Below are 15,213 nucleotides of genomic sequence, written 5' to 3'. Positions count from 1 at the left end.
GACTCTCTGACTCCAGCATTGAGATAAGGCAATATGGAAGGTGTCATCCTTTGGATATAAAATCAATTTTTCTTAACTTTGCTGAGAGAACAACTCTGATTCATGGCTATAGGCAATGGTCCTCTTGTCTCCAGATGCTTTGTACTGTTGTTCAGAAAGTATTCGTATATGTCTGTCTCCACTAACGAAAAACTGAAATTGTATGTTAGATTTGCAATATTACAATAGTACTATCTTTTTTTTTTTTTAAAGATTTTATTTATTTATTTGACAGAGAGAGAGATAGCTAGAGCAGGAACACAAGCAGGGGGAGTGGGAGAGGGAGAGGCAGGCTTCCTGCTGAGCAGGGAGCCTGATGTGGGACTCGATCCCAGGACCGCAGGATCATGGCCTGAGCCGAAGGCAGACGCTTAATGACTGAGCCACCCAGGCGCCCTACAATAGTACTATCTTAAAGATGAACAGCAATATATAGAGAGAGACATAGTTATCAATGTGGTACAATTATATATAGGTGTATGTATGTATATATATATAAATTAATCTGAAGACCATTTAAAATTATGCCAAGAAATATGATTGCCTTGTTTTTCTCTAGTTATAAAACTTCTTATTAAGTACAGGCATACCTCATTTTATTGCACTTTGTTTTATTGCACTTCACAGATACTGTATTTTTAACAAATTGAAGGTCTGTGGCAACCCTGTGTTAAGCAAGTCTGTAGACACTTTTTCCAACAGCATTTGCTCCCTTTGTGCCTGTGTCACATTTTAGTAATTGTTGCAATATTTCAAACTTCTGAGTTTGATGACTGTGAGGGGTTCAAGGCTTCAGTGGAGGAAGTAACTGCTGATGTGGTGCAAAGAGCAAGAGAACTAGAATTTAGAAGTGGAGCCTGAAGATGGGACTGAGTTGCTGCAACCTCAGGATAAAACTTGAATGAGTGAGGAGTTGCTTCTTACAGATGAGCAAAGAAAGTGCCTTCTCAAGGTGGAATCAACCCCTGATGCAGATGCTGTGAAGACTGTGGAAATGACAACAGAGGATTTAGAACATGACATAAACTGAGTTGGTAAAGCAGCAGGAGGGTTTGAGAGAATTGACTCCAATTTTAAAAGAAGTTCTATGTGGGTAAAATGCTGTCAAACAGCAAGCATGCTACAGAGAAACCATTCACAAAAGGAAGAGTCAATCAATGCAGAAAATTTCATTGCTGTCTTATTTTAGGGAGTTGCCACAGTCACCCCAGACTTTAGCACCCATCATCCTGATAGTCAGCAGCCATCAGCATTGAGGCAATACCCTCCAGCAAAAAGATTACAACTTGCTGAAAGCTCAGACAATGATTAGCATTTTTTAGCAATAAAGTAGTTTTAAGTTAAGATATATATTTGGGGGGGTTTTTTGGACATAATGCTATTGCACACTTAATAGACTATGGTGTCATATAAATATAACTTTTATAGGCCCTGGGAAACCAAAAAAACTCATGACTTGCTTTATGGGGGTGGTCTGGAACTGAATCCGCAGTATCTCCAAGGTATGCCTACAAACATAATAGAGAATGTCTATTTAAATATATTTTCAAAGATTTAAATGAAAGGTTATTTAAGAGCCCACTTTGTTCAAAATTAATACTATTAAGGGTTGATTTGAGGCTAGGTCATATATCTGATCTGAAGAATTAATTGGTGTATGTTTTGACTTTCTGTTCTTTTGACACAAAGCAAATGAGCCCATTTATGTGGTGTCCAAGAGTTATTTGATTTCCCTAAAGAGAGAGAATGTTATAGTAGAAAGGCCTGGGATGAAAGTTTAGATACCTGGGATCTAACCTCAAGTTGACATTTACTAACTATGTGAACTCGGATCTATCGCTTACTAGTGGGCCTGCTCTTGGAAAAGTTACTTAACCCAATTCTTAATTTCCTCATGTGTCAGAAATACAGATAATAACGAATACCATGCTGGAATATTAAAAGGAATAAATAAATAGTAACACAAGAAAGCATCCATGGTAGATTGCCTGATACAGAAATTCTATATCCTTTTCTTGGGCAAGGTCGGTTACATCTTTGGCTTTTGTTTCCTAAATCTATAATAATACTAACAGCATTTATGATGTACCAGCCACTGTTCTAAGTGTGTTACTTGAATATACTAATTCACAACAACCTTACGAGGTAGACACAGAGAGGTTAAACAACCCGCTGAGGGTTACTCAGCTTAAACATGGGAAAGCCTTTATTCAAATCTCAGCGGTCTGGTTCCAGAGCCTTCTATTTTTAACCACTACACTGTGCTTTCTTCTAAAGGAAGGGGTTGTAGGCTGTACCAGTAGTTTATTGTCTGTTCTGCTGCATAATAACCACAAACCTCAAGGGCATAGAACAATAGGCATTTAGTGATCACACATGTTGAAATAGTTGTTAGGCAACTGTTGGTCTTGGCTGAGCTCCCTCACATGGCTTGGGGTTGGTTTGCTGTGGGACTTGTTTGGGACTGGGCTGTTTGCCTTTGCTCCAAGTGTCTCTCATCCTGCAGCAGACTAGTTTGGGAATATTCACATGGTGAATGGCAGAAGTGAAAGAGCAAAATGGAAAAACACAAGGGCTTTTCTAAGAAGCCTTTGCTGTGTCATGTCTGCTAAAGCGAATCACATGGCTGACCCCAGAGTCAAAGTGGGAGGACATTACAAAGGCGGTAGATATAAGAATGTGCCACTTGACACACTAAAGTTATTTTGTAATACACCACAAATGCCACAGTCTAGGGTTCTAAAATTCTTAAATATTAAGGATTAATTCTAAAAGTTGACCTCTGTCAAAACTGACATTTCTGACAATTAAATGGAAAACTTCTTTCCATCTTACATATGAAGAAACTAAGCATCAGTTTCAAAATGACTTAACAAGAGAACAAGATTTCTTTGTCTATATTATTGTTTTTACCTTTTGACCCTCTTTACCTATTTCTCCACCCTCAGCCCCCCAGTTCTGGCACCAGCAGCTGTTCTCTGTACCTATAAACTTGTTTTGTTTTTGTTTTTTTAATTCCACATATAAGAGACCAGGCAGTATTTGTCTTTCTCTCTAGCACAATGCACTTGAGGTCCATCTATGGTTGTCACGAATGGCAAGATTTCATTATTTTTTTATGGCTGAGTAATAGTCCATTGTGTATGTAGATGTGTGTGTGTGTGTGTGGTTGTGTACATGCATGCATATATGCACGTACACACACACACACTAATTTCTCTATCCCTTCATTCATCAGTGGACGCTTAGATTGTTCTTAGGTTGTTTCCATATCTTGGCTATTGTAAATAATGCTATAATGAACATAGGGGTGCATATATCTTTTTGAGTTAGTCTTTTCATTTTCTTCAGATGAATACCCAGAAGTGGAATTGCTGGATCACATAGTAATTTTATTTTTCATTTTTTCCATACTGTTTTCCACAGTGGTTTCACCAATTTACGTTTTCACCAACAGTGCATAAGGATTCCTTTTTCTCTATGTCCTAACTAGCACTTGTTTCTTCTCTTTTTGATAATGGCCATTCTAACAGGTGTGAGGTGATATCTATTTGGTTTTGATTTGCATTTTTTGATGATTAATGATATTGAGCACCTTTTCATGTGTCTGTTGGCCATTTGCATGTTTTCTGTAGAAAAAGGTCCATTCAGATAATTCAGATAATTAATTCAGATAATTAAAAATTCAGATTTTTAATTAGATTGTTTGGGTTTTTTTGCTATTTAGTTGTGTCAGTTCTTTATATTTTGGTTTTAACCCTTTATCATTATATGATAATTCTTTACATACACACACACACACATTTCTGGAAAATAGGCAGAAACTTCTTCTAGGAATACTTAGCTCAGTCTATAATCCCAAGGTAGTGATGGTGATGATGGTGATGATAGCTAATCTTTTATGAGTTTACTATGTGCCAAGCACTGATTTCAGCACTTCACATATAGTAGCTCCCTTAATCTTTACAACAACCCTATTAATAGGTACTATTAGTAGTTTACATTTTACAAATGAGGAGTTGAGAGATTTGGTAATTTCCCAGGGTCCCATAGCTTTTGTGTAAGATCTTCCCACCAAATAACTTTTTTAAAATTGAATTATGTCTAGACCTCTTTGTTATGGATTTGAAGGATGTCTGTAATCTGGCCCTATCCAATTTAATTATCTGTAAATTCCATTGCTATGAGGTATAATTTTAGACATTTAAGAACCTAGGATTTTGTAGATGGCATGCATGTAATGAAGGGAGCTGAACTAGGTGCTGTAGAAATTTATTCCAATTTCAAAAATATGTAATTCTGAGTCCCTGTATGTATTTCCTCCCATGTATGTTCAGTTTTAAAAAATGTTGCAAGGATCCTTTATGTGAATAACTAAACTTATTTCTAGGGGATGAAGAAAGTATGAACTAAAGTCATTTTATTCCTGTGCTCTAAAAGTAGAATCCTTTGCTTTAATTTTCTTTCTCACTCTGCAAACAGATCTCTGCCCTGACTTGGGGCTATCTTGAGAATAAAATTCTGTTTGATTTGGTCACATAATCAGAAAGACGAGATATGAGTCTTTCTGAGACATAAGTGTTTCGGAGACATTTAATGATACTAATAGATGTCATTAAAATGAGCATTTATAATTCCATTATGCCCCTGTTTCAGATATTTGAGAATTGAGAGGTACCTGTACATTTCTTGGTATTTTGAGATGATTAGCTAAATAAATTGCTATTTTATTCAACAGGTGGATTTTCAGAAAAGACATATGAATGGAGCTCAGAAGAGGAGGAGCCGGTGAAAAAGGCAGGACCAGTCCAAGTCCTCATTGTCAAAGATGACCATTCCTTTGAGTTAGATGAAACTGCACTAAATCGGATCCTTCTCTCAGAGGCTGTCAGGGACAAGGAGGTTGTTGCTGTATCTGTTGCTGGAGCATTTAGAAAAGGAAAATCATTCCTGATGGACTTCATGTTGAGATTCATGTACAACCAGGTATGTAAAAAGTGCTTTAAAATGTTTTCTTGTTTCTGTGCTTTTGTCACTTTGTGTTTTTATTTAGTAGTGCTCAGTATTTCCAGTTCCATTATTACATACACTGTGGTATAGAGCCATTCCAACTTCAGTGCTTTGGGCACCAAACTCCATAGGCCACTTTTTTGGGGGGCCACTTTGCCACATGTCCCTTAGAATATAACTTATTTTTTTAATTCTTTTAGAAAGAGACACAGCATAGTGATATGATTATAAACTTTATGTTAGAGTGTTTAAAATGTGTCAAATAACTTTTATTGTAACTTTTTTATTATAATAATTTTCTCCCCAACATTTATTATGGCAAATTTCAAGCATAAGCAAAGTTAAAAGAATTTTACAGTGAAGACCTAACTACCTAGATTTTACCATTAACATTAATATTCTTGCATTATCACATGTGTCTTCAGCTATTCTTCCCTCTTTACACCCATCACTGCATCTGATTTTTTTATTCATTTCAAAGTAAATTGCTGACATTGGCACACTTCCTCAGAAATATTTCTACCTATATCATTATCATATATTTCAGTACTTAGTTGTTTTGTTTTAAAATTTACATTACAGTTACATGCACAAATCTTAAGTGTACATTTGCTTATTATTATTATTTTTTGAAAATGCATATGCCTACGTGGGCCCAAATTCTATCAAGTATATCTTGCTGTTACCCCAGAAAGTTCTCTCTTATCTTTTCCCACTTGATTCTCATCTTACCCCACCCCCAGAAGCAACCAACAGTGTCATAACATTTGAGACAACAGTGTGGCACAGACATGAAACTTTAAGGGACTTAGGATAAACCAAGAGCAGAAGGATAACAGAGTCGAGGAACAGAAGGTTGGGAATGGAGAACATACCAGTATTTTTTTTTTCCTACCCTTTTACCCATAGCAATTCTGTTGCAAATATGGATGTGGAGGCCAAATGGACACACTACTGTGTTATGTTTATACCATAATTATCCATTTGGGATTGATCTTTTATAGTTAGGTTTTTTTTGAATAGTTTTGTAAATTTAACTTTAATATCTTCTATCTCTAGCTTCAGTTCAAACAAATAAAGAATAGAACTACCAAAATACTTTAGGCTTTAAAACCAAACAGAGCTCTTGCCATTCTATGTTCCTAGCATATCACCATTAGTATGCTACTTAACATGGGTGGGAAAATTAAGTGAACAAAATTAGTTTCCATTCTTTGGGATTATACAGTTTTAGGCATATTCATAGTTTTAACTGTGATAAATATTAAAATTAAATGCTCAATAACACTTGTCATGTTGCTTGTGTTAAATAGCACTTGCCAGATTAAAGTGTAACAGATTTCTTATGTTTTTGTTTTTCTGCAACACTACTAGGTGCCTCTCCTCTTGCTTTTCACTCCCTCCTCCCCCAATACCAAAGTGTTTGTATATGTTATTATTGTGTATATCCTGACATAATATCCTCTCTCTTATCTATATTTCTTTGCTTCTAGAATGCCCTCCCCAAGTTTGCGCTCCTGGAGAATTCCCAAACATCCTTCACATTTTAGCACAAACACCACCTCTCCTATTAAGTTTTACCTGACCAAGAGTTATTTCTTTTCCGATGCTTCTGTTTGTGCCTACTATACATGGCAACATAATGGTTTGTTAGCATGTCTGTCTTTTTTTTTTATTAGGTTGTGAGTTTTCTCTGGTCTAGAATGGTATCTTTTTTTTTTTTTTTAAGATTTTATTTATTTGACAGAGAGAGACACAGCAAAGAGGGAACATAAGCAGGGGGGGGTGGGAGAGGGAGAAGAAGGCCTCCCGTGGAGCAGGGAGCCCGATGCGGGGCTCGATCTCAGGACCCTGGGATCATGACCCTAGCAGAAGGCAGATGCTTAACGACTGAACCACCAGGCGGCCCTGGAGTGATATCTTTGCATTCCCAGGACCTAGAATAAAATGTAGCAGATAGTGCTCCTTTGTAATAATATTTTAGATAAAGTAATTGTATCAATACAGTAGATACGAATATGTTGTTTCCTTTTGACTATAGTTGGAGAGAGATACAAACCAGAATTGATGTGTGGAAAAAACTATACCACATAGCCAGTTCCCATATCACAGACTTTCTTAATTTATAGGAATCAGTCGACTGGGTTGGAGATTACAATGAACCATTGACTGGTTTTTCATGGAGAGGTGGGTCTGAACGAGAGACCACAGGAATCCAAATATGGAGTGAAGTCTTCCTTATCAATAAACCTGATGGCAAGAAGGTATGATGCAAACTTCATAAAGAAAATTGAGTTTCACTTGCAAGAGTTACCACTTTTCAGGATCCTCAAAAATAATATTTTGAAAACTAATTTAAAAGGGAAGTGGGTAGCATCCTATTGCACATTCCTGTTTCCCTTTCTGTTGATCAAGGTGGCAAAATCATAGGGACAGTAGAACAGCAGATCGATCAGCAAACTAACATCTACACTTTGTTTCAGTACTGTTTCTGTTATGTTGGGTTACCAATGAAAATTGATCACTGTAGTATTCAGCTAATATTTTTAGTTTCTGCGGCAATCATAACATATAAAAATATACCTATTAAGTATTCACTGATAATGGTTTGCTGTGGTGTTCAATTTGTAGTACCCCTAATACTGCATCTGTTCTATAAAGTATCAATGATGTACTCTACTTGTCTGTAGGTTGCAGTGCTATTGATGGATACTCAGGGAACATTCGATAGTCAGTCAACTCTGAGAGATTCAGCTACAGTATTTGCGCTTAGCACAATGATCAGCTCAATACAGGTATGGAATAAAATAAATCCATTTTGATGGCTGTTTCTTTAACTAAAACTTATAAATATATGTGTCCCTACATACATGTGGTAGTAAGACAAACAGCAGAAACGGTAAATATGTTATTTGGCTCAATTAGCATACAAGTTCTTATGATTTCTGTAAGAATAGAATTGTTTTGGTTACTGTTACCTAATTTCTGTTCAGTTTTCAAACTGTCTATAGTCAGAAAAATTTGTATTATCTTATTGATAATATTTTCTGTTTAAAGCCTACAGTAAACTCAATAATACTGTCTTATGATGTATGCAGATAGATACATTGAAACTACCTATTATAAGTTACATTTACTGAAACAAGATTTATAAATGCGATTTTTTTTTTTACATAGCCAGTAGAAATATTTCTAAGTATAAAAACATATGTTTTCCCAGCTTTTTTTTTCTTTTTTAGAGAGAGAGAGAGAGAGAGAGTGAGAGGGTGTGTGATGTGGGGTGGGGGGGTGTCTAGGAGGGGAGGGGCAAAGGAAGAGGGAGAGAGAGAATCCCAAGCAGGCTCCATGAGCAGGGAGCCTGATGCGAGGCTCAATCTCATGACCTGAGCCAAAATCAAGAGTCGGATGCTTAACCAACTAAGACACCCAGACGGGGCTTTTTTTTTTTTTTTTTTTAAGATGCTTTCCCAACTTTTAAAAATACTTAATAGACATTTAGATAAGTAAATGTCTTACAAAAATTTTTATCTTTGTGGCGCCTGGGTGGCTCAGTCGGTTGAGCCTCCTACTCCTGATTATGGCTCAGGTCATGATCTCAGAGTCCTGAGATCAAGCCCCACGTTGGGCCCTGTGCTTAGTGCAGGGTCTGCTTGGTATTCTCTCTCTCCCTCTTCCCAAACCCCTGCTCCTGTGCTCTCTAAATAAATAAATAAATAGATAAATAAAAAATAAATAAAAATCTTTTAAAAAATTTTATCTTCCCTTCCTTTTTTCTTTCTTTGTCTTTTTAAAGTATTGTTTTTGAAGTTATCGTAGGCTTTACAAATTGTCCTGCAAGTCCTTGGAGAGTTTTACTATAGTCATAGAACATATACCATGAAAGATTTTAGACAGTTTTTAGATATTTTCTATTCATTAGAAAGAGCAAGAAGAAATAGTGACCAAGAAACAGATGGTTAAAGAGAGGTAAGATAGTTTAAAAGGTAGGGAAGGCAAAGTGGTTGGGATAAATAAGTCAAGGCTGGAATTATAGGTGAGCAGAGAATGAAGCAAGTGAACCAGCAATCAGGGCATCATGTGTGGTTAGGACAATGAGAGGGTGGGTAGAAGGAAGACTGAATGTTTTTTACAAAAAGCTTTAAAATGAAAGTAAGGATTATAACCTGTGTTTGACTAACTTTTAAAAATAGACTTCTTCGATGGATGAGCCTTTAAAATACTGACTTAAAATCTAATTTCTTCAAAATCAGCAGTATAAGCAAGCCAATTAAAACAAGATTGACTTTGCCTTTTAATATTTATTATTTATATTTTATGTGAAGACATTGAATATTTTCACTGAAAAATATAAGTCCCTAGTAATGACTTTTTATTATCTGAGAAACAATCTGTTATTTAAATAAGTACACAAAGTATGTTGTTTGTGTCAATACATAAACATATAAGCATCCTTCACTTTTTTTTGAAGTTACCCCTCAAAAAAAAAAAAAAGAATGTCATCTTAGTGCTGTGATCTGTTCATGGAGCAGTAATGCGTATGTATAAAGATGTGAGCCTGATATTTGGAACCTAACTTCAATGTGATAGAACTATCTATAGCCTTAACTAAATTAATCAGTTGTGAAAAGGTCAACATAATTTTTTAAGACAAAATTTTATATATGGGTTATTCAGATCTAGATTGCTATTATTTTGGTATGCTTGTAAGAATGATTACTTTATTGACCAATTGTTTAGTTAGGTTCATGAATAATTTTAATATTCTGTCTCCAGAGCAGGTGGCTGTGGTATTTCTGAAACAATTTTGTGATCATTGTACATTGTCTGTTGTCTTTCAAGCTTTCTTTACTACTCTCTCAAGGTCTTAGAAATACCATTATTTAAGCATACGCTTAAGAGAGTTTGATTTTGTGAACATTGATATTTACAAAAATAAAAGTGCTTCAGCGGATGCTAATTATTTTCTCATTTTAACTTCATTTCTTAATCAAGGTATATAACTTATCCCAGAATGTCCAGGAGGATGATCTTCAGCACCTCCAGGTAACAATATGTATACTCTTTTTTTACATATCTGGTCATCTTTTGAGGATGTATGGGTTTTGTTGGGCCTTCTTCTACTTGGAAAACTTAATTCAGAAAGATTTAGAAACATAATCAAATAGAGGTTGTCCTATTTCCAGGTTTCTTGTTTCAGCCTGTATAGTTATGTTCTTTCTAATTCAGTTTTCAAATTTCTTTGTTACTATAAAGCTACTTGCTATCGGCCCTATATATGTGAATATATATGGCAGATTAGAGTAGAGAAAAGAATCTTTGGTTTAAAAATGACCCAAAATGTAAAGTTGATCTAGTTATAAAATAAATAGCTCATGGAGGTGAAAAGTACACCATAGGGAATATAGTCATTAATACTGTAATAATGTTGTATGGTGACAGATGGTAATCACACTTACCATGGTGAGCATAGCATAATGTATAGAGTTATCAAGTCACTATGCTGTACACCTGAAACTAATATTATAACACTGTATGTCAGCTATACTTTAATAATACGTTTTAAAAACCTTTCTGTTCTATATGCTGCCCTCAGAGTATTATTACAGCAAAAATGCAGAGAAAAAAACCTGAAGTTGAAGTCTTATGGTCAGAGATTTAATAATTGTTGGTATGATATCAGTTGAATGCCAGACTTTTTTTCCTATGGACTACTTTATACCTAAAAACTAGGAGGGGCTACCTGATGATAATTCATAAAATTCTGTTTTAGATCTGGAAGAGTGACACCTAATTTATCCTTCATATTTTACGGATGGGGTAAATTTGGCTGAAAGTAGTAAATGACTTGCCTAAACTCATATGGCTAATTAGTGGTAAAGTGGGACTAGAAATCTGGGTATCTCCAGGGCTCAGTGCTCCTTCCAGTCTCCAAGCAGCACTTAAATCTCAAATAAGTAAAAGATTAGATATTTCCTTAAGATAGTTCACATCTCTGTAACACTCTCTGCTGTCTTTCAGTGCATGTTATTTTGGCTACATAGCAAAACCTGTTGTTTCTCTGATAGTTTCCTTCTGCATATTTTATAGAAAATTTTGCTTTAAATATATAATCTATCTTGGCAATAAGAGCCATGTACAAATTTACCAGACAACAAAGGATAATAAAGCAGGGTAAGCTGTGATGTTGGAAATAGCATTTGGAGTTCACATCCAGCATTATTCCCAAATATATTTCTAGTACATCACACGGCATTTATGACAAATAGGCAATACGCTGAATAATTGTTTCTTATAATAAGTACGATTTACTTCTTCAGGCCTGTGTCATAACCTAGCCAGTTATTTTCCAAGCTAATGGTATGGCACTGTTCAATACCAGCTTAGGGATTTCTTAAGACGGCTGATTTTGGACTTTGAGATTGAGTAAGTAATGTTTTTCTGAGACCATTTAAAATTTTTCCTGTAAATGACAACACCTCAGCCTCCTCAGAAGAGATTGTGAATTCCAGTTATGTTAGTAGATGATTCTAATGTGAGTGTCTAATCCCTCGACCAGCTGCCTTTTAGACATGATATTGGGAATTACCCTTGGCTTCCTAGATGGTTCTGCAAGAGAGGCAGGGTGGTGCTATGGGAGCTATCCTAAAGGGGCAAGAGGTGGGAATCCTCTGTGTCAGTTCCGCCCCAGCTCTGAGAAGCTGCTGTGGCTTATTAGTCTTGTGGATGAAGTGGCATTTCCTGTGTACAGCTGGGGAAACCCACTGGGCTGGGCTGGATGAAACGCTCATCAGAGGCCTAATCACAGTCACCCGCTCAGGTCTTTGTTCTCTAAAACCTTACATTTCTGGCAACACAAAAACTGATATGGTTCCTCTCAATTGGGAGCAATTAGAAAGAAGAGAAGGTGGTATATCTGATTGTATTTTTAAGCCAGATGCCTTTATGCCTTTGTTAGTAATTCAGTCCATTGTGCTGTTAAATTTCCTCAGGCAACAACTTTTGTAAATATGTCCAACATAGTTTATGGCTCTCTGGTCTATATGTGCGAGTTCTGCTTTGAAAGGTTATTTACCATGTTACTTTCTCCCCCATCTTCCCTACAAAAAACTGTCCTACATTCTTGATATAAAGGTATTAGCCTGAAGTGGAAACTTTATTTTTAACATGTACTTTATGTCCTTAATTTTTTATTTAAAAATTACCGTAGTTCTGCTGGAGGGGAGGGGGTTGGGGAGGATGGGGTAACTGGGTGATCAACATTAAGGAGAGCACATGATGTAATGAGCACTGGGTGTTATGTAAGACTGATGAATCACTGACCTCTACCTCTGAAACCAATAATACATTATATGTTAATTAATTGAATTTAAATAAGAAAATAAATTTTAAAAATTACTGTAGTTCTGCTTTATCTAATACTTAGTTCCTTAAAATGATTATTGTAACCTTAATAATATAGTATTATGTCTTGGCGAGGAAAAAAAAGAATGGAAGAAAGCACAGAAGTAGAACTTTGCTGATACTGAAGTTTTCTCTGTGGTGTGTGTGTGTGTGTGTGTGTGTGTGTGTGTGATTTTCCATCTAGCTTTTCACTGAGTATGGCAGACTGGCAATGGAGGAAATATTCCTGAAACCATTTCAGGTGAGTGGAGGGTAAAATGATGGTAAATTCTTATTAAATTTTTCTGAAGAGTATAACAAGGTATATTAATTAATTGAGAGGGTCACATTTCTTCCTTTTTTATTTCATTCAACAAGTACTTTGATAACTTTGTTAATGCTATTTGATGCAAGTAGGAGATTAAAATAGGGAAATAAAAATTTAACAAACTGGGAAAATGAAAAGATGAATTAGATATTTTGGTTCCTACAAGAATATCTTTTCTCCCCTGAATCCAACCCTAGAGATGTCACAAAAACTAAAAAAAAAAAAAAAAAAAAAATTGATGAATTTGTCAAACATAAAAGTTAAAAACAAACAAGATTCCTGGGAAAATGGGAGTTACAAGACACAGCAAAAGCTAAATGAGTACCAGAGACAGGATATTGGGTTGGAGCAAGTTTTTTGGAGGTGCTTTTTTTCTTTTTCTCTTTCTCTTTCTCTCTCTCTTTCCCTCTTTCTTTCTTTCTTTCTCTTGCTTTATTTATTTAAATAAATAAATAATAGTTTGGACCCATGTGGGGTCCAAACTGAAGACCCCAAAAGAATCCCATGCTCTTCCAACTGAGCCAGCGAGGCACCCCACTTTTTTCTTTCTTACACATTGACCTGTGTGAACCATCACTTGCTTCATTGCACTAGGTATCAGAATAGCAACCAGCTCAGCCTCTGCTTGGAACAGCAGGATAATGTCAGGGCAATATCTGAGCTTGTATTGAGTGGTATAAGTGATTATTTGGCCCATTAATGCTCCCTCTGCCTCAGCCCTCTTTATATATCAAGAACCAGGAGATTATAATTAAGTCAAAGAGCCTTGAAAACCTGGAGGAGGTACAGATTTAAACACCAATGACTGCTTACCTGAAGCATGACAGCTTCAGCCTAGGCTTATCAGAGGGACTGAAGCGAAGTCTTAGAGTAAATAAAACCAAGAATGAATGAATGAATGAAAAAGAAAAAAAGAAAAAAGAAAGAAAGAAAGGGAGGGAGGAAAAGGAAGGAAAGAAAGAAAGACCTCCAAAAAACTTGCCCCCACCCAATATCCTGTCTCTGGTACTCATCTAGCTTTTGCTGTGCCTTATAACCATTCTGGTAAGTGATGTTGGAATGGGGGAGGCTATGCATGTGTAGGGGCAGGTGGTATACATGGCAGATTTCTGTACCTTCCTTTCAATTTTATTGTAAATCTAAAACTGCACTAGGAAAATAAAGTCTTAAAAACAAAACAAAACCATTCAAAAATGTTAAACTGAATAAAGAAAAAATAGGCAAAGGACATATAGACAATTCACAGAAAGGAAACCTGAATGGCTAACACATTTTTGAAAGGATGTCAAGTCTCATTGATAATCAGATAAAAATTAAAACAACAAGATACCATTTTACACTCATAGGCAAAAAGTTGAACAGGGGTATAATACCAAATGATAGCTAGGATTTGGGTAAGGGGGAGCACTCAAGCCTGTTGGTGAAAGTGCGGATTGGAGCAGTGATTCTGTGAAGCAGGGAAAATGTGTAAGGATATTCACTGTAGCATTGATAGAGTAGTAGTAGCAAGAAGTGGGAGGCAGCAGAGGTGTCCATCACTAGAAGAATGGGTACATAAATATGGTGAGAAGCACATTCTGGAATATTTTGCAACATCCAAAGGCAATGAACCCATAATCTACAGAGTAGCATGAATAGAGTGTTAAAATCCATACTGAATTAAGTAGGAAAAAAGTTTGAGATTTAGAACACAGTAATTTATGATTACTTAAAATGCTCTATATACACAAAAATAATACATATTAGAGTGAGTATGATTGAGAGCAGACAGTTGAATGGGAGTGGGGATCTGGGAAAAATAGGATAAAGCAAGAAAGGGGCCTTTGCAGGGAGAGACGATGGTATGCTTTGAGTGAAGGAGTGTGGATCTTTCCCTGAGGTCTAGGGAAGGGGGTGGGCAGAGGAGTCCAGGTAGAATAGAACCAGTCCCTGCTTACAATCTTCTTACCTACTAGACTCTGTTACCTTTATTTTTTTTTTTTTAAAGCTTTTATTTATTTATTTGACACAGAGAGAGAGAGCACAAGCAGGAGGAGCAGCAGAGGGAGAGGGAGAAGCAGGGTCTCCACTGAGCAGGGAGCCTGATGCGGGGCTCGATCCCAGGACCCTGGGATTATGACCTGAGCTGAAGGCAGACGCTTAACGACTAAGCCACCCAGGCACCCCTAGACTGTTACCTTTAAAAAATAATAATTTGTTAGGTTGATAGTTGGAGTATTATATAGTAATTGGGCTGTCAGCTTTTATTTTTCTCTTCTCTGAACTTGTTACTCTCCAGATCCATTGGCTGACTGGGAACTCCATTGTAAATTCTGGAAAGGATTTTTAAGTCTTACCAGCAAATGTTACTGCTTCTTACACTTTGCCAGAAGAAAAGAGACTAACCCATGCTTTGATTAGGTAGGTAGGTAGGTAGGTAGGTAGGTAGATAGATAGGTAGATGAAAGAAAGAAAGA

The 15,213-nt window shown here is 36.3% G+C and overlaps 1 protein-coding gene across 1 annotated transcript in view; it reads left to right on the top strand.

Moving 5' to 3' along the window:
• Positions 1-15,213, top strand: part of ATL1 (atlastin GTPase 1) — an 81,308-nt gene that overhangs the window by 40,100 nt on the left and 25,995 nt on the right. The window contains exons 3-7 of the mRNA XM_034992440.1: positions 4,778-5,025; positions 7,179-7,313; positions 7,740-7,844; positions 10,042-10,092; positions 12,635-12,691. Of these exons, the coding sequence (XP_034848331.1) occupies positions 4,778-5,025; positions 7,179-7,313; positions 7,740-7,844; positions 10,042-10,092; positions 12,635-12,691 (596 nt within the window). The remainder of the gene's footprint in view (positions 1-4,777; positions 5,026-7,178; positions 7,314-7,739; positions 7,845-10,041; positions 10,093-12,634; positions 12,692-15,213) is intronic.

The sequence above is a fragment of the Mirounga leonina genome, unplaced genomic scaffold (genome assembly GCF_011800145.1).
Source record: "Mirounga leonina isolate KUSES-001 unplaced genomic scaffold, KU_Mleo_1.0 Mir_82, whole genome shotgun sequence".
In the NCBI taxonomy this organism is placed as follows: domain Eukaryota; kingdom Metazoa; phylum Chordata; class Mammalia; order Carnivora; family Phocidae; genus Mirounga; species Mirounga leonina.
The sequence above is the reverse complement of the archived record's forward strand: the minus strand, read 5'-3'. Positions and strand labels throughout refer to the sequence as shown.